Here is a 19,019-nt window from a genome sequence, read left to right as displayed (position 1 = left end):
AAAAAAATGGTTATCACATTCCAATAATTCTGAAAAGAAATAGAAAAATCCAGTGATTTTTTTTTAACTGAAAATATTCATAATGCATATCATGTACAGGGAAAAATATATTTATGTAATTTTATATCATCTTTTTAGCCCCTTTTACAAAATCCAGGAAAAAAAATTCCACAATTTAATATTCTCCCAAATGGAGAAAACACAGGGGAACAAAGCTTTTTGGGGGGAAGGGTTTTGTTTTAAGGAAAAATGAATGAAAATATTTTCTAAATAACAGCTCATTAAACTCAATGGGATTTCCCCTATTTTAAAAAAAAATGATAACACTATTTTTACCATTCCCCTACTTTTGTACTGATTCATCGCCATAATAATAGTTGCTGTTGCAGATTCAGCACCTATTCTGTTCCAGGTTCATTTTATTTTAAGTCGCATAACAACACTATATTGAGTATAGGTAGTCTAATTATTCCCATTTTACAGATGAAGAAACTGAGAACTAGAAAAATGAGGAAAGTAACTTCCATGATCACACTCTCTATACTATAGTATGCTGCTCTTCTTATTATAAGGAACTCAAAATGCACCGTATATGTAAGCCATAAAAACACTTGTTCATTCATAGTATACTCCACTACTTGGATATTTCTGTTTCATCAATCAAAATCTTTTCTTTTGGTATATTAGTAACTACAGTGGACTCTATACGCATTAGCCTCCTATTTTCCAAGGGACAGAAAGGACTTCTCCCCTCTCTGTAGCAGGTGGCTAATCACATTCTATGCCAAAGCTGTCGTCATGTACGTGACTTCCAACCTAGGCTGAGTAACAAGCTTTATTGGAATTAATCCTGGAAGCCCTTCTAGACTTTTCACTGTATTGAGAATGTTTACTTTAAAATTATGAGTTAACTGAGTGTGCAGTTCAGATCAGGCTCTCATTGTTCAACATTCTTTGATTCTGTGTTCTACTTCTATTGAGACGATAATAATCTATTTTCACTCTTCATTTAAACATTCAAATTTTTCAAAATTTTTTCCCTCAGGTGACCTGAAAATAGAACATTTCATGAAGTGACCTTTTCTATAGAACTTTGTGGTTTGTCTCTTTGTCATTAAGCACTAACTGGCATCTGGAGTGATAAGAGCCTGACTTACTAATCTCTCCAGAAGCAGTCTGGATCTAGTCCAGGATGAGTACATGGCAATGAGTGTGATTCCTCTGACTTTTCCCTTGAGAAAAACCAACAGGAACTGGACTTTCACGACACATGACATTTGTCTATAAATCCCTGAATCAGTGATGACATAGAACCACGCCAGAACTCTTGAGCCCTTTCTGGTATGGACTTGTCATTTCCAGACATCCTTCCTAATTGATCACATGTTGGGATAACATGGAGTTATGTCTTAGTTCTGGTGCTTTTTCTGACTTTATCAATGGATTTATTATCCTGTTCTGTCATTCAGTTCCTTATTCAAGTAGCCTAAAGAGTCATTGGAAGCATGTTCAGCCATTTTTTTTCTCAATTGAAGGAACAAATGGGTTTTTGTTGTTGTTGTATTTTTAAAGATTTTATTTAGAGCAATGTTATGGTCACAGAAATATTGAGAGGAAGGAACAGAAATATCCCATATGCTCTGCCCCCACACATGCATAGCCGTATTATCAACATTCTCCACTAGAGTGATACATTTGTTACAATGATGAACCTACATTGACCCATCATTATGACCCAAAGTCCATAATTTACATTAGGGTTCACTCTTGGTGGTGTACAATCTATGTGTTTGGACAAATTTATAGTTGCATATATCCATCCTTACAGTATTGTACAGAGTATTTTTACTGTTCTAAAAATTCTCTGTGCTCTTTCTATTCATTCCTCCCTTCCCTCAAGCCATAGAAACCACTATCTTTAATGTCTCCATAATTTTTCAGAATGTCATATAGCTGGAATCATATAGTATGTAGCCTTTTCAGTTTGGCTTCCTCACTTAGTAATATTCATTTAAATTTTCTCCATGTCTTTTCATGGCTCAATAGCTCATTTCTTTTTAGCACTGAATAATATTCCATTGTTTAGATGTAGACAGTTTATTTATCCATTCACCTACTAAAGGACATCTTGGTCGCTTCCAGTTTGGGCAATTATAAATAAGTCTGCTAGAAACATTCATATAAAGGTTTTTGGGTAGACACAAGTTTTCTCAACTCCTTTGGGTAAATATCAAGGAGTGCAATTTGCTGGATCATATGGTAAGAGTATGTTTAGTTTTTTAATAAACTGCAAAATCGTCTACCCAAGTGGCTGTACCATTTTGCAATCCCACCAACAATGAATGAGAGTTTCTGCTGCTCCACGGCCTTGTGGGCATTTGGTGTTATCAGTTTACTGGTTGTTTGGCCATTTTAATAGGTGTATAGAGGACAAATGAATTTTAAAGCAAATAACAAAATCTGTAATTTTATGCCTTTTAACAAGAAAAATGTTTTTAATTGCAGCTATTCATAGTATATTTTCCCATAAAACTAAAAGTCATGTTACTTCTGCATTATGAATTAATTTAGACATTGTAGGTTGAAGAGATCCATCATTTCTGATTAGCCTTTCTTCCTAGATGAAATTCTTATTTTCCCTGAAAAGATTTCAGAAGAGAGAAAAAAATGTATTATATTTTCCCCATGACAGCAAAGGGGTAATTGTTGATTGTAAAGATTAAAATCAATATCAGTATACAAAGAGCTCAACAATTATAGAACCTTATTAAATTATTTGGTTCCTGGATAGAATTATAGCTTTATACCTACCACTTTCCTAAGCTTGATCCTATTAGTGCAGGAAGTCTACAGATTATTTCCAACGAGCCTCAGTTAATAGTTTCCTTTAAAATCCTCTAAGGCAAACCCTGAAATATTATTTTAGTCCATTATATATAACATACCTCTGAATCTCAGGTCATGAAGCACCCATACATTTTCTTCCTCCCATGTAGAAATCAAATAATGTTGTGGGACTGGAGCGATGAGCCAAACCTTCATTATACATTGAAGACAGGAGTTGTCCAAGATCAGAACTACTGCATTCTAAAATTGCTCCCAGTTGTAATCCAACGTTAGGAAAGCCCAAGAATATTAAAAACAAGATCATTCATCTCTGTTATATGTTATCAAAAACATGAACTTTCAACCTTCAGCTTGAGAGTGATTTTTACTCTTTTAGACACAGTTTAACACAGGTTAGTTTCCCCATCTTACAGCATGATCCAGCCAATCAAAATGAGATGAAACCAGAGGTTTTTCAGTTGATGAATAGATAAACAAAGTATGTAAAATCATGCAGTGGAATATTATTCAGCCATAAAAATGAAGGAAATACTAATACATGCTACAACTAGATGAACTTTGAAATCATTTTAAGTGAAAGAAGTTAGTCACAAAAAGCCACATATTATATGATTACAGTATATGAAATGCCCAGAATAGACAAATCCAGAGAGACAGAAAGGAAACTGATGATTGGCAGGGGCTGAGCGGCAGGGCGAGGGTGGGGGAGAGGGCTAGGGACTGCTAATAGGTATGGGGTTTCTTTTGGGGATAAAAAAAATATTCTGGAATTGGATAGTAGTGATGGTTACATGAGCTTGTGAATCAAATAAGAATCACTGAATTTTACACTTAAAAGAATAAGTTTATGGCATGTGAATTATATCTTGTTTAAAAAAGGAAGTAAATCTACTTGAAATAACCCCACTGATCATAGTAAATAATGACAGACGAGAGCTTAAAAGGGATCAAGAAGCAAGAAAAACTGGACGCCTGGGTGGCTCAGTTGGTTAAGCAACTGCCTTCGGCTCAGGTCATGATCCTGGAGTCCCAGGATCGAGTCCCGCATCGGGCTCCCTGCTCGGCAGGGAGTTATGCTCCACACTCTGCATGGTACTCACAACCCTGAGATCAAGACCCAAACTTAGATCAAGAGTCCGATGCTCAACTGACTGAGACACCCAGCCACCCTTTGTATTTCCTTTATTTTTCTTAGGTTTTTTTTTTTTTTCCTGTATAACCTCTAAAATTTTTACTTTCTTTCCTCAGCTTCCTTTCCTTATTCCCATTCTAACTAAGCTTTGATATTTATTCAGGAGTCATAGTGGGTTTGAAGATAAATTAAATAGATAGAAACAGCATGTCTTCCTTAGTACTTCATATACATTCAGAATATAAAAGAAATTTAATATAAGCAATAGAATTTCCAAGAGATCAATGACTTCTGGAGTTAAAAAAAATCACAATATTCAACCTCTTGAGGGATTCTTGAAAATCAAATGTAAAATAGGCACCTTACTTAAAATTTGCCTTTGAATATCAACTGGAATGATAAACCTAAAATGGCTTTTCATAATTATTGCTAATAATATTATTTCATTTTAATTATGCAGGAAATACCACACTCATTTATTACAGTTTGATGGCGAAGGAGGTTGGCGCTTTGAACAATTGGATACTGCTATCCGTTTAACACTGAGTGAAGAAAAACAAAAGCTAGAATCTCAGCTAGCTGGAATTCCCAAAATGCAACAGAGACTCAATGAACTATGTAAAATTTTGGGAGAAGACTCAGTGCTGAAAACAATAAAAAATGAAGATGAGACATCCTAATTTGTTTTGACATGTTTTAAAAGTTACTTTTTAGGTAAAGACTCAAAGACAGTCTGTTACAGTGCATGCATTGTGTTTAAGCTAAGCACAAAGAAAATAAGGAAGAAGTGTTTTATAAAATTTTAGCATCAAGGAAATATATGATCTGACTTTTCAGAAGAAAATAAACAAATGCGTTATGTGAGATTAGTCATTTTGGCTTATACTAATTCTTAGTGAAGGCATAATTCACCTGTCAAACAGGATTTTCTAGGTGAATTTATGAAGAATACCAGATTTACTATGTGTATGTGATGTGCCTGAAGTTCTTAACAAACATGGAAGATATCTTGAGGATGGAACAACTTAAGAACAGTATATGGTTTGAAACCAGGTGCATAAAATTAGAAGTTTGAGTAACATTTCAGTCCACTTATGGTTATTAGGTTTAATAGGTAGAATTCATGTTCATCATTACTCGTGATCAACGAAACCCTGTATACAAAATAGCTGACAGCTTGATAAATAATTTCAATATGAAAAAAATTATTTTAATGGCAGTGGTTGAAAGAAAGAAGCATGGCTAAAGATGTATAAAATGCCATATTTTTAAATTTTAGATTTTGAGCATCTTACTATGAGCATATAACAAATTAGTTTTAATGAGAATCTTACATATTTGTTAATAAACTCATTCATTTTAAGAAGCGAATTGCCAATACAGAAAAGGAGTATCCAAACAATGTATGTCTCAGCCTGTTACTTTGCTTGGCAGCATTATCTACTGCAACTTCTGTCCAGAAATACTCAGCTTGTTTTTGTGCTCAAAGGAGGAGTCCACCACATTTTTAAATAGCAGTGCTATAACAGAATATAGGGATTCTCAAAATCACAGTAGTAATAACGTACAATGAAAAAGCACTTTATAATTTACAATCCTCATTTATATAATTTCATTTTAATTCTTATGGCAATCTTTTGAGGGAACTATTATTTACCTCACTCGCTTTTGAGAAAATTGACACTCAGACTTGCCTTAATTATGCAATTTATTTAGGGACAGATCCAAGGATCAAATGAAGTTCTCCTGATTCCTTGATCCAGTGCTATTTCTACTTTCCACTATCATCCTCGAAATCTAACTGGGCTATAACTTCAATATAAGTTAGATGAGATGTTGAAAAGAAAATAGATTTGGTAATGTTAGTGGTATTATTATTTGGTTATTGTTTACAAGATGTGGAAATTAAATACAAAGTGGAAAGAAAGGTCACTGGGCTGTGGTTTAAAATGAGCCAAGAAAGTTAGCAAATTTTTCAGCAACTATGCACTCATACTCAATATTAACGTACCTCTACAGCCAGCAATCAGAGGGGAAATTCATTGTGTTATAGGTAAATTTAATATCTAGTGAACATAATGAGAAAGAATCTGCATGGAATAGTCCATATAAAATAAATCTCACCTATTCGTGTGCCCTGACATTGGAAATGCACAAGCCAGACCTGGCATTTTAATCTCCTACTGCCAATGCCATTATGTTGATAGGCCAGGAAAAATGAGAATGATCGGTTGTCAGTGGTTTGGGGATTTATTTACATATTTAGACACAACCGTAATCAATGCTAAGTCAGTGATTCCCAGACTTTCTCAGGTGGTAGAGTACCTGGAAGTCATTCATGATGACTGTAGTTGAACAGCATGACATTTTCACATTCTCAATTCTGCCATGCTAATTAAGACATTGTTAGTTATGGATAAATGTAACCATCTCATATGAAGGAATGCAGTATAAAATCATAATCAGTACAACTGTCTAGGTTTTTCTGTTAGTATCTTTAGGTATTCATATCCTTTTGTCAGGTACTGCTACTTCCTATTAGAAAAGTGAGGCAGGTATCAAAGGTTTAAAAAAATTCACAGAGCCAAAACTTAAATTTGATAACAGTCATCCATTAATCTTAACTTCTGTATTAGCAGTTATTCAGTTTCTACTGCTGTAGGGAACAGTCTGAGGCAAGTGTTTTAAGTTAACTTTTCAAGGTACAAGAAGAAAATGAAAAGTCCTCGTTTGAAACGTGCATAATTTCCATGCCTTAATTCACAATTTGAAAAATAAAGCATTTAGGACATGATATATTGTGTTTTGAAACCTAGAAATGAATGCCAAAACAAATATTAGATTTGTAATTATCCCTTATTTGATACATTCTACCAGTGAGCTGAAGTAAATAGGATTCATTATTTATAATGTACAGGATTCGAGGATGTTTAAAATTCTGTACTAAAACTGTACACACTGTAATTTAAATGTTACAGTTCTAAGAAAAACATGTTTTACATGAGCTTTTTTGTGCCTATTTATTTTCTGAATTTTCATCACGGACCAATATCCTTTAACTTGGAGGGGAAAAAAATCTGTGATTTGAATTTGTTTTGATGTACCATTTAACTAATTCCAAAATGGTCCAATGAGTATACCATATTTTACAATTCTTATATTTTACAAAAAAATGTGAACAAGATTGAGAAATTAAAGAGGGTAGATGTGGAAAGGAAAAAGAAAATATTTCAATTTTCAAAGTACTTTTACCGTGTATTTACCATCTATTTGCGCAAACTTTTGACTTCTGGGATTTGGGTGTTTTGTCAAAGAAAGCTGTAAGTTTAAAGGAGCTTAGATTTGTAAATGGGCATTTTTGGCTAACTTTTGAACTTGGAAAATAAGTTGCATTCCATGAAAATGTTGCATTTTATTTCTCCATCATGTAGTGTTAGGCCAAGCATGAGTCTAAAATAGTGTGTGTTCTGGTAAACACAATAATGTTTAAAAAATCCCTCTCCACGAATCTCAAGGAAAATGATATATCCTGATATTCAACTCAAGTTTACATTTGTTTACAATAGGAATGGTTTTCCCTTGACAGTAATTTGGGTTTGTGTCAAACTTTGCTCTGCCAGTAAAGGTATAAATGAATATGTTAGTTTTTTATTTGAGACATTGGCCCCAAGTATAATTTCATATTTGGCAATAGGCTTAGCCTATTAAAATCTGTTTGGAATAATTTTTTGATTCCATAAGCCTAGAAAAATTTGTTACACACTGGAAACTAGATCTGGAGAATGTTACACACTTCTGAGATGCACAGAAAATGGTAATGATTATTAAATCATTGATTAAAAGAGATGACTTTGATAGAATTACTTTATGGGCAAATAGTATTCTCATTTAGAAATGTACAGTACTTTCATATAACCCAGGGTATTGACATTTCTGCCGATATACCTTTAGGTATGTCAAATATGTTTTAGAGTTGTACTTGTCATGTTTGCCACATGAGAACTTTCAGATGGATGTATAAAATATTTTTATTAAAAGCAAATCCCTTCTTCCATTGTTGGTGCCTTTCCTGATTACCAAGTACTAAACTGCTTTACAGTTTTTATCGTGAAATTTCCAAAACCAGTTATCTACACTTATACACAGGGCTTGTATTAATGAAAGCAAGTGAGAAAAATGTCCTTCAGGGTAAAAATCACTATGTAGCTAAGCTAGAATGTGGCTATGGGTGAATACTCTATAGTATAGTCTCTGTCCAATGAGCAGTTACTTGAACTCAACATTTCTTGTGAATTCCTTAATCATCATCAAAAACATTTGATTAATCAAAGGAATTACAAATTATTCCAGGGGTAGAAAATGCCCTATTTCTATATTTTAAATGACTATTGGGTATGTGTCTACATACACTTCATTTACAAGTTGTATGATGTGCAACCTTATGTAGTACTATGAATAATAGTCCCCAAATAGTTGCTTAAGTATTTATTTTCTTTATTAATTCAACACACAGTTACTTACTAAGAACCAGCCTATGCCAGGCACTGTGATAGGTTCTAGGAATAAATAAAATATGGTCCTTGTCCAAAGAAGTTTACTGTCCACTGAAAATCAGGAAAATGAGTACCCTGAGAAGAAAAAGTCGATAGCTACTATTTATTTACCAAGAAGGCACAAAGCATTGCATATATTTGACTCATTACATCTTCACAAAACTGTAATTTAATAAAAGAGGAAAGTGAGGACAGAAAGGTTAAGTAATCATCCAACCTCATACAACTACTAAGCTATAAAGCTGAAATTTGAACCTAGCAATATTTGATTACGAAGCCTATGCAACTCCCCATCACTTTCCTTTTAATTAGTTTAGGTCAATTTTCATAATAACTGTTTTAAACTGTACAGTTATAAGTATATTTTTCACTGGCTCAAGGTTTCTGGTTAACCAAACATACTTTTTTTTCATCTAAAAAGGAAACTTGTCACATAAGTTACATTTTCATTGTTTGTATTATAAATGTTGAATGCAATCATATGGGAGAAGGAGAACAAAAGGCAAATTTTCACTTTTTTTTTTTTTAAACATATTTTCTCTTTCTGATGATTTTCTTTCTTTTTTTTTTTAAAGATTTTATTTATTTATTTGAGAGAGAGAGAATGAGAGACAGAGAGCAGGAGAGGGAGGAGGATCAGAGGGAGAAGCAGACTCCCCGCTGAGCAGGGAGCCCGATGCGGGACTCATCCCGGGACTCCAGGATCATGACCTGAGCCGAAGGCAGTCGCCCAACCAACTGAGCCACCCAGGCGCCCCAAATTTTCACATGTTTTGAGGAACAAATGTCCAAAGTGGTTAACCAGTAAATATTTATTGACACATTCAAGGTACCATTTATTGTGCTAGGGATTCTAAGTGAACAGCACAGACCTGGTCTCAGTCCTCACGAAACATTTTAGTACCCCAATATTAAACAACTGTATGCCCCTTGGATGTTGTGTCCCATCTAAATGGCATATTTGTTTTGTAATATCTTCTCAACTCTTGTATTTCCTGCCTACGACCACTCTGTTGCAACATTTAAGCAATAAGCATTTTTTTCGCAGCAGGAATGCCTTGATTACACATTTAAAGACTTCATAATCCTCATGCCCTCCAACTTGGTCTAAATGACAAGGTCCAGTAGAAACCAGTCTGTAGGACTGTATCACCCTTCACCAGTAGGTGCTCCCATACGTTTAGTATGTTGCCTTGAAACCTGAGAAACATTAGCTTCTCAAGTTCAGGTCATGTAAAGTGAACCAGTTTTGGACAATGAAGAGTATCTCTCTAGTGTTTACACAGAATATAGATAACTGTAGCAGGAAAGTTCTAAAAAGCAAAAATAAGATTAAATTTAAAATAAATAATGAGTAATTATATAAGTGAATACACAAGGCTTCTAAAGTTAAGCACATTGAAAATTACATGCTTTAGCTCAGTACTTGTTACCCAATGTAGAAGATAAATATTAAATTGATTAAATATTTAATCACCTTATGTGTTCTTATGTTATTTAATACCTATAATATAGATTATGCAACAGTGAAATAATGAAATATTAAACACTAAATAATCACTTGCCAAATCATTTAATTGTAGTTTGTTTAATCCATATAAAGTAGGAGGCAACCTTATATATCAAATATATTATTTATCTTTTATCTTTTGAATATATTAAATTTAGTAATTAAAATTTATTGGGTCTACAAATCTCTTACTAATTGAAAAATGTAAAAGCTTCTTATTCTAATGAATATATATAAAATGAATGTGAATAATGTGAATATATTTGTATACATGAAGTTGTACACATACAAAAATAGGATACACACTTTTTAAAAAATCCCAAATGGAACATTTACATTTGACCACTTATCAGGCCACATAGGCTCAATAAAGTTCAATCAATTTCTATCTGGAAAAAAAAAGGAATTGGGCCTAAACATCATGTAAATGTATAAAACTACAAAAGTTTATGCTAGAAAAGTGTCTTAGGACTCATATAAGGATGGCGTAAAAGAGGTCCTATAACAAGACCTCATTTTTTTTGGAAAGCTACTATAAAAAAAAAAGAAAAAGCCACTATAAAGTGACCTTTTGCAACATGTAGATATTGATAACTCAAGACTGATAAACAGTGATGAAGTAAGTGTCAAAGCCCTCTTGTTCAGGCTAGCTTCTTGCTCCATGCCACAACTTTCCAAGATCCACAAAGGTGGGGTGGAGATAAGTGAGGTTAACGTAGATCCAAGCAGATACATTTATTTTCCTGCAACCTAACACACACACACACACACACGCACACATGCACACATGCACACACACACAAATTCTAAAAGTTTAATACAAAGGTGCCTGGATGGCTCAGTCAGTTAAGCATCTGCCTTGGGCTGAGGTCTTGACTCCGGGGTCCTGGGATGGAGAACCAAGTGGGGTTCCCTGTTCAGTCCTTCTGCCCCTCCACCTCCCCAGCTCCTGCTTGCTCTCTCTCTCTCTCTCTCAAATTAAAAAAATAAAAATAAATAAAAGTTTAATACAAAAACAGCATAATGATTTTGAGGACTTAAGTAACAAAAAAAAATTTCTATTGTGATAAAAAACAAAGTTTACCATCTTAACCATTTTCAAGTGTACAGTTTAGTAGTGTTAAGAACATTCACATTGTTGTGAAAGAGCATCATTTTACAAGTTGGAAACTTCATACCCATGAAACAATAATTCCTCTTTCTCCCTCTCTCCAGTTCCTGGTAACCATCATTCAACTTTCTGTTTCTATGAATTTGACTGTGTGAGGTGCTTCACACAAGTGGAACTGGACAGAATTTGCCCTTTTGTGATTGGCTTATTTCATTTAGCATAATTTCCTCAAAGTTCATCCATACTGTGACATGTGACAGGATTTTCTTCCTTTTTAAGGCTGAATAAAAGCCATTGTATGTTTATACATTCTTCCATTGGTAGAGCGGGTTGTGCCTGCCTTTTGGCTATTGTGAATAATACTGCTATGAACATGGATATGCAGATATCTCTTTGAGACCCTGCTTTTAATTCTTTTGGGTATATACCCAGAAGTGGTATTGCTGGATTGATGGTAGTGCTGTTTTTAATTTCTTGAGGAAACTTCATACTATTTGCCATAGCAGCAATACCCATTTACATTCCTGCTAACAGTGCACAAGGGTTCCAATCTCTCCACATCCTCACCAACATTTGATGTATTTTAATAGTAGCCATATTTGGGTGTGAGGTGATATCTCATTTTGGTTTTGATTTGCATTTCTGATGATTAGTGATGTTGAGCATCTTTTCATATATTTCTTGGCCATTTGTATATCTTCTTTGGAGAAATGTATGTCTACTCCTTTGCTTGAATAATTTTTTTTTAATTAAACCTTGTTTCACAATGTTCAAGGCCCTCCATGATCTGGCCTTAATCTGTTTCCTCTGCTTCCAAAAAGCTGTCTCCCCTAACTAATTCCCCCTCCATCCCTGTGTTCCCCATTACCTTGGCTGGACATGGGGGGTGTTGCCTTTTACTTTCTCTCTTATTTATTTTCTCAGTCATAAATGCCCTTACTCCACCATCTTCATCTATCAACCCAATCAAGCTTTCAGGATGTCTTGAAATCTTTCCAGCTATATAAAACTTTTTCTTTTTTCTTTTTTCTTTTTTAATTAAGTAGGCTCCACACCCAATGTGGGGCTTGAACTCATGACCTTGAGATCAATAGTCACATGCTCTACCCACCAAACCAGCCATGTGCCCCAAAACTTTTTCCTTTTTTATGCTTTAAAAAAGAGCACTTCAGACACATGAAAAAATGCTCAACATCACTCATCATCAGGGAAATACAAATCAAAACCACAATGAGGTACCACCTCACACCTGTCAGAATGGCTAAAATCAACGAGTCAGGAAACAACAAATGTTGGCAAGGATACAGAAAAAGAGGAACCCTTTTACACTGCTGGTGGAAATGAAAGCTGGTGCAGCCACTCTGGAAAATAGTATGGAGATTCCTCAAAAAGTTAAAAATAGAGGTACCCTATGACCCAGCAATTGCACTACTGGGTATTTACCCCAAAGATACAAAAGCAGTGATCTGAAGGGCCACATGCACCCCAATGTTTATAGCAGCAATGTCCACAATAGCCAAACTATGGAAAGAGCCCAGATGCCCATCAACAGATGAATGGATAAAGAAGTGGTATACACACACACACTCACACACACACAATGGAATATTACTCAACCATCAAAAAAAAGAAAAAGAAATCTTATCATTTACAATGATATATGGATGGAACTAGAGGGTATTATGTTAACTGAAATAAGTCAATCAGAGAAAGACAATTATATGATTTCACTCATATTTTCAATTTAAGAAACAAAACAGAGGAACTTAGGGGAAGGGAGGGAAAAATAAAACAAGACAAAATCAGAGAGGGAGACAAACCATAAGAGACTCTTAATCATAGGAAACAAACTGAGGGTTGCTGGAGGGGTGGGGGTGGGGGGATGACCTAAATGGGTGATGGGCATTAAGGAGGGCACGTGATGTAATGAGCACTGGGTGTTATATAAGACTAATGAATCACTGAACTCTACCTCTAAAAGTAATAATACACTATATGTTAATTAATTCAACTTAAATTAAAAAGTTAAAATAAAGTAGCCCTCAACCAGTCCCTCTGGATCACATTGGTCAGTATTATTTATATAGCTTATTTATCCATTTATCTTATTCACTAATTTGCTAGCTGATTCTCTCTGCCTATGACCCCTGCCCTCCTTAGCCTGTAAACTTTGTGGACCAGGAATTTTGCTTATGTTATTTACTGCAATATTCATAGCTCCCAGAATAATAAATGGCAGATACTTTAAAAGTATTTGTTTAATAGGTGCATTAGTGAAAGAGTGAACAAATGAATAAAAATAGAGCAAAATAACAAATATATGAATGAGAGAATTAAAATGATAATGAGGATTAACGAAATCACTGAGGGAAAAATATAAAAAGAAGTGCACTCTTTTCTTCATATTCTTGTATATTAAGCCCACACTGTTAGGTAAAACTATAAAGTGCAGTTTTTTTCTTTTCTGTTGAAATAAAAATTAAGCATCTTGGGGATTTCATAGTATTTGCTTCATCTGCTTTATCTCCTCCTTTCCAGAGTAAGTTTAGAAGTAATACTCTGGTTTTAATCTTCCCAAAAAGATACTTATTATATAATTTTTTATTTAAGATTTATTTATTTATTTTAGAGAGAGAGCACAGTGGGGGAGGGGCGGAGGGAGAGGGAGAGAGAGAATCTCAAGCAGACTACTTGCTGAGCGTGGAACCCAAGGCAGGGCTTGATCCCATGACCCTGAGATCATGACCTGAGTCAAAACCAATAGTCAGATGCTTAACCGACTGAGCCACTCAGGTACCCCAGCATGCTGATTATAAAAGTTTCACAAATACTTCTTCTAATTCACTGATTCAATAGAAATTAGATATCCCATTAACTAACTGGTCTAGCTGGACCACCACTCTAACTGCTATGTCTCCTATCTCTGTGATCACAAATGTACATCCTTCCTCTTTCTGCTTCCCTGGATAGGTCTCAACACCCCACAAGTCAAGTAGAGCATGCCCAGGTTCAAAGACCCTATACCCTCATTACTATCAATCCCAATGACCATAAAAGAGTCTTTCCTCAGATTAGTCATGAATAGACTTTTACTTTCTTTGATGTTTATATAAAATTCAATACCAACAGAACAACCTTATCCTAATGACCACTGGACTCCTGATGATAAGAACAAAAAGGTCAATTCAAGGCAGAAAGCAAATTTCAATTCCAACCTATAACAAAGCCTGTAAGAACACACCACCACTTATTGCCTCTGTAAGGGCCAAGGGCAGGCTGCCCCCAAGATGGGCTGCTTTGGCATGAACATTATTTTGAATTAAAAGCAAGTAAAACCCAGCAGACTCAGGACAAGCTTTTTACTTCCTCCTCAACTGCCTGCTTATACTTGGAAGAAAGCTATTAACAGAGATTCCTTTTTATTTAAGAAATTTATCTACATAATAGAGCAACCTTTGTTTTCCAAACACCTCCTTTCACCCTTCTGCTAATGGTCTTTCTCCCCTTTGTATCCTCAGACTCCTCCCCCACTCCTTAGCTCATAAACATCACGTTGCCTAAAAACAAACAAACAAACAAACAAAGAACAAAACAAAAACACACACACATCATATTGCCTGACCATCTTTGGGATTTCCCTGTCTGTGTGGATTCCCCACACGTATGCCATTAACTTTTATTTTCTCCTGTTAATTTGTCTCATGCCAATTTGATTCTTAGCCCAGCTAAGGGACCTTGAAGGGCAGAAGAAATTCTTCCTCCCCAATACCTTGCCACAAGCCTAGGTGTAGGCTATGCTGGCCAGTGATTAGGAACATAGACTGAGAAGAAAGACTGCTTGGTTGAGTCCTGTCTCTGCCACCTCCCTACTGAGTATGCTACTTAACCTTTCGATGCCTCAGGTTTCTAGTTTTTAACCTGGAGATAATAATAGTACTTACTTTATAGTATGTTGTGAGGATTAAAAGTATTAACACATATAAAGGGCTTAGGAGAGAGCTTGGCATATGTTTATAGCTATTATAATTTATGCATAATATTGATATGAGTTATTTAAATAAAAAACTAATCAGCACCCTTCCAGAAATGGTTGAATGGTTATGGAAGATAGAGGGTTAATTTAACGGGGATGGGTGATTCTTTGGGGTGAGAAACCCCAAGTGTTAGTTGCTAGAAGACAGCTAGCTTCAGTGTATGATGCATGGTGGTTACTCAATATGTTTGTGGAACAAAGGACTGAATGACTGAATGAATAAATTAGTGAGGTATTGGCAGAAGAAAGAGAAAGGGAGATAGGCAAATGCCAAAGATAAAACTGCAATTTTGCCCAATATCCAATTTTGCCCAATGTCCAAGTGTTAATTGGCATATCACTGAAACTGCATGGACTTGCTATCTTTGGGTCCATTGGTTACTGTAGCCTGAAACTATGTATAAACTGCTGTGTCCAAGAGTTGAAATACTAATCTTCTTTTCTTTTTTTTTTTTTTAAGATTTTATTTATTTATCAGAGAGAGAGAGACAGAGGCAGGCAGAGGGAGAAGCAGGCTCCTTGCTCAGCAAGGAGCCCGATGTGGGACTCGATCCCAGGACCCGGGGATCATGACCTGAGCTGAAGGCAGACGCTTAACCGACTGAGCCACCCAGGCGTCCCACTAATCTTCTTTTCAATGTAGTATCTCCAGTCCCAAATCTGCCAGGGTCCGGACACAACTTTAGCATGTCTATTTCATGCTTATTTCTTCCATATAATCCCCAAAAGGGACTTGGAGAAAAAGAACAACACAGAGAAAGTTAAAGAGAGGAAATGGTAATATGTGACTGTGGTGACAGTGACAATAGAAGTGTGCTTAGAGAGAAGAAGAGAGTAATCCTGGAGCCCTAAGACCCTCATCACGCCAGCTTCTCTCATCTTCTCTCTTCCCTTCTCGGGAGAACTTCCATATTCACAGGGAACTCTAGAACAGGTGCCCACTGAAGATCCTCTTCCTTTATGAAGAAGATGGAAAATTGAGATTTATTACAACCTCTTATTGGTCTATTTTGAATTATTTTAATGCCCCAAAACTCCTGGTGACACCCATTTGGCATAATTCTAATTGTGTGTGACCTTGATTGCCAATTCTCTTCATGCCTGGACAAGAAGGGATGAATGATGCTGGTGTAAGGCATTGTTCAGGGTAAAATGTTCACTGTAAACTGGTGATGATCAAAAGATGTCTCAGTACCACTCAACAATCCCACTATATTCTTTAGGTCACTCACTTTCTCATTCTCCACAACTACTTTCTCTGCTCTCTGAACAAGTCCAACCTCCTTCTCTTTTTCTCAGAGCTCGTCTCGTGGCTGACCCCTTACCTTCTACTACCAAAGATGAAAACTTATCTTCATCCTCATCCTTTCTACCCTTGTCCCTGCTGACAAACAAAGGCCTGCTTTTTTTTGTTTCTTAAATCAGTGGCTCCTAGGAATCACCCTGCTACCTCCTCACTCCTCATACTCTCCATCCAATTCACCACCAAATCCTGTTCATTTTATCTCCTAAATAATCACTTTCAAATAAGTCTCCTTTCCATCTTCACCATGTTAGAAAGATTCAAATAGAAATCTCCCACTTGGACTATTGCCACTGCTTCCTGACTGATCTTACTGTATCCATTCAATAACTCTATCTATTCTCTTTTTTTTAAAAAAGATTTTATTTTTAAGTAATCTCTGCAATCAGTGTGGGGCTTGAACCACAATCAAATTACTAGGTCCAAGGCTCCTATGATCCACCAACTGAGCCAACCAGGTGCCCCTCAATCAATCTAGTCTTAAAAACAAAAACAAACAAAAACTTTAAAAAATGTTTTTAAGTGTGAAATCACATACTGAAAACTGCACAAAACATAAATATACAATGTATACACAATACATTTTCACAAATTGAACACCTGTTTAACCACCATCCAAGTTAATAAATAGGGCATTGCCAGCTCGGAAGCCCACTTAATACCACCTTCTAATAAACAGCCCTCTATCCCCACTCCTAGTATAAGCATTATCCTGACTTCTAACACCACACATTAGTTTTACGGGCTTTTAACTTCATGCAAGTAGGATCATACTGTATGTATCCTTCTATGTCTGGTCTGTTTCATTTAACATTATATGCATGAAGTTTATCCATGTTGCAGTGTACAATCATAGTCTGCTCATTCCCATTTTTATTTTTTTTATTTATTTTTATTTTTTTAAAGATTTTTTAATTTGTTTTTTGACAGAGAGAGACAGCGAGGAAGGGAATACAAGTAGGGGGAGTGTGAGAGGGAGAAGCAGGCTTCCAGCCGAGCAGGGAGCTGAATGCTGGGCTCGATCCCAGGACTCTGGGATCATAACCTGAGTTGAAGGCAGACGCTTAACAACCAAGCCACCTAGGTGCCCCAATATTTATTTATTTTTAAATAGGCTCCACACCCAGCATGGAACCCAATGTGGGGCTTGAACTCACAAGCCCAAGATCAAGACCTGAGTTGAGATCAAGAGTTGGATGCTTAACTGACTGAGCCACCCAGGCGCCCCTCATTCCCATTTTTATATACCAATCTATTGTATATTTACAGCACAGTTATTAATTCCACTCTTATTGAACATTGAGACTGCTTCTAGTTTAGGGCTATTAAGAACAGCAAACTGCTATGAACATTGTTATACATGTCTCATGTTACAAATGTGCACACATTTCTCTTGGGCCCATCCATTCTAGTCATAACAGCTACAGTGACCTTTTCCTAATGCAAATCTAATCCTATTACTCTTTTGTTGATTTTCAATAATTTTTGGGAAAAACTAAAATCCTCAATTTGGCCCGCAAAACCCTGCATAGTCGAGGATTTTCTCCTTCCAGAGCCTTTTCTCAAACCATGCCTTTTTTTCCTCCAGGTCCTTCTTTCCTTTCCTGAGACAGGAAATATTCCCTCTTATAATGGGGTCTTTTACAGTTTTTTCCATGTGCCCAGAGAGCTACTCTTCTGCCTCTTTACCTAGCTTGCTTATTTTTTCTTCAGATCTCAACCCTGTCTTCAGTCCCAGAGGGAAGTTTCTCTGATGTTCCTCTCTGGTTAACTTTCTTAACATCACATGTGTCCTTATCATTTGTCACATTTGTAATTTTACCTTTCTTTGATTAACATCTATATCCAATCTGCGCCTCTTCCACCACACACACACACACACACACACACACACACACTCTCTCTCTCTCTCTCTCTCTCTATATATATCAGTTTCAAGAGGACAAGGACTATGGAACTTGTTTCTGATTGTTAGGTTGGTTGGTTCAGTTCTAAATTTTTCCCCAGCCTTCTGCCTGGCCTATAGTAAGAACTCAAGAAATATTTGTCCAATGAACAAATGAACGAATCAATCAAATTACTACTCCTTACTGTGTATAAGGGCTATAAGAATGAAGGTCAAGTATCAAAGAATTGGTGTTGGAGTCACTAAATCATTTTGTGAGAGGATTATTAAAACAACAACAACACAACTCTCTTCTTCATTTTCCAAATGTCAAGAATCTGTCACCATGCTCATTAGCCTCACTTAAAATCAGGATTTGGCTTGTTTCACATGTATAAAAATGTTAGTTTAATTTTGCCAATTGTAGATAGCGTTTTATGGACAGATTTATAAGTGCCTTTTCTTAAAATATAACGTAAGCATGAGAATATATTTAAACACTTCCATATTGATGGAATGTTAATTATGGAGCTTCTGGCTATTTAGCTCTGCTCAGTGCAGCTCTGAGCACAGAGACAACTCTCACTACTACCAGCATGTGTGTGGTGGAATTCTTTGGGGTCTGGCTTATGCTCAAAAGTACAG

At 35.8% G+C, this 19,019-nt stretch overlaps 1 protein-coding gene across 1 annotated transcript in view; it reads left to right on the top strand.

Annotated features, from left to right (window-relative positions):
• Positions 1–8,033, top strand: part of ABCD2 (ATP binding cassette subfamily D member 2) — a 69,273-nt gene extending 61,240 nt beyond the window's left edge. Inside the window, exon 10 of the mRNA XM_006727701.3 lies at positions 4,440–8,033. Coding sequence (XP_006727764.1) covers positions 4,440–4,659 — 220 coding nt within the window. The 3' untranslated portion in view covers positions 4,660–8,033. The remainder of the gene's footprint in view (positions 1–4,439) is intronic.
• The last annotated feature ends 10,986 nt before the right edge of the window (positions 8,034–19,019 follow it).

Source organism: Leptonychotes weddellii, chromosome 5 (genome assembly GCF_054177405.1).
Source record: "Leptonychotes weddellii isolate Sample4059 chromosome 5, ASM5417740v2, whole genome shotgun sequence".
Taxonomy (NCBI): Eukaryota; Metazoa; Chordata; class Mammalia; order Carnivora; family Phocidae; genus Leptonychotes; species Leptonychotes weddellii.
The sequence above is the reverse complement of the archived record's forward strand: the minus strand, read 5'-3'. Positions and strand labels throughout refer to the sequence as shown.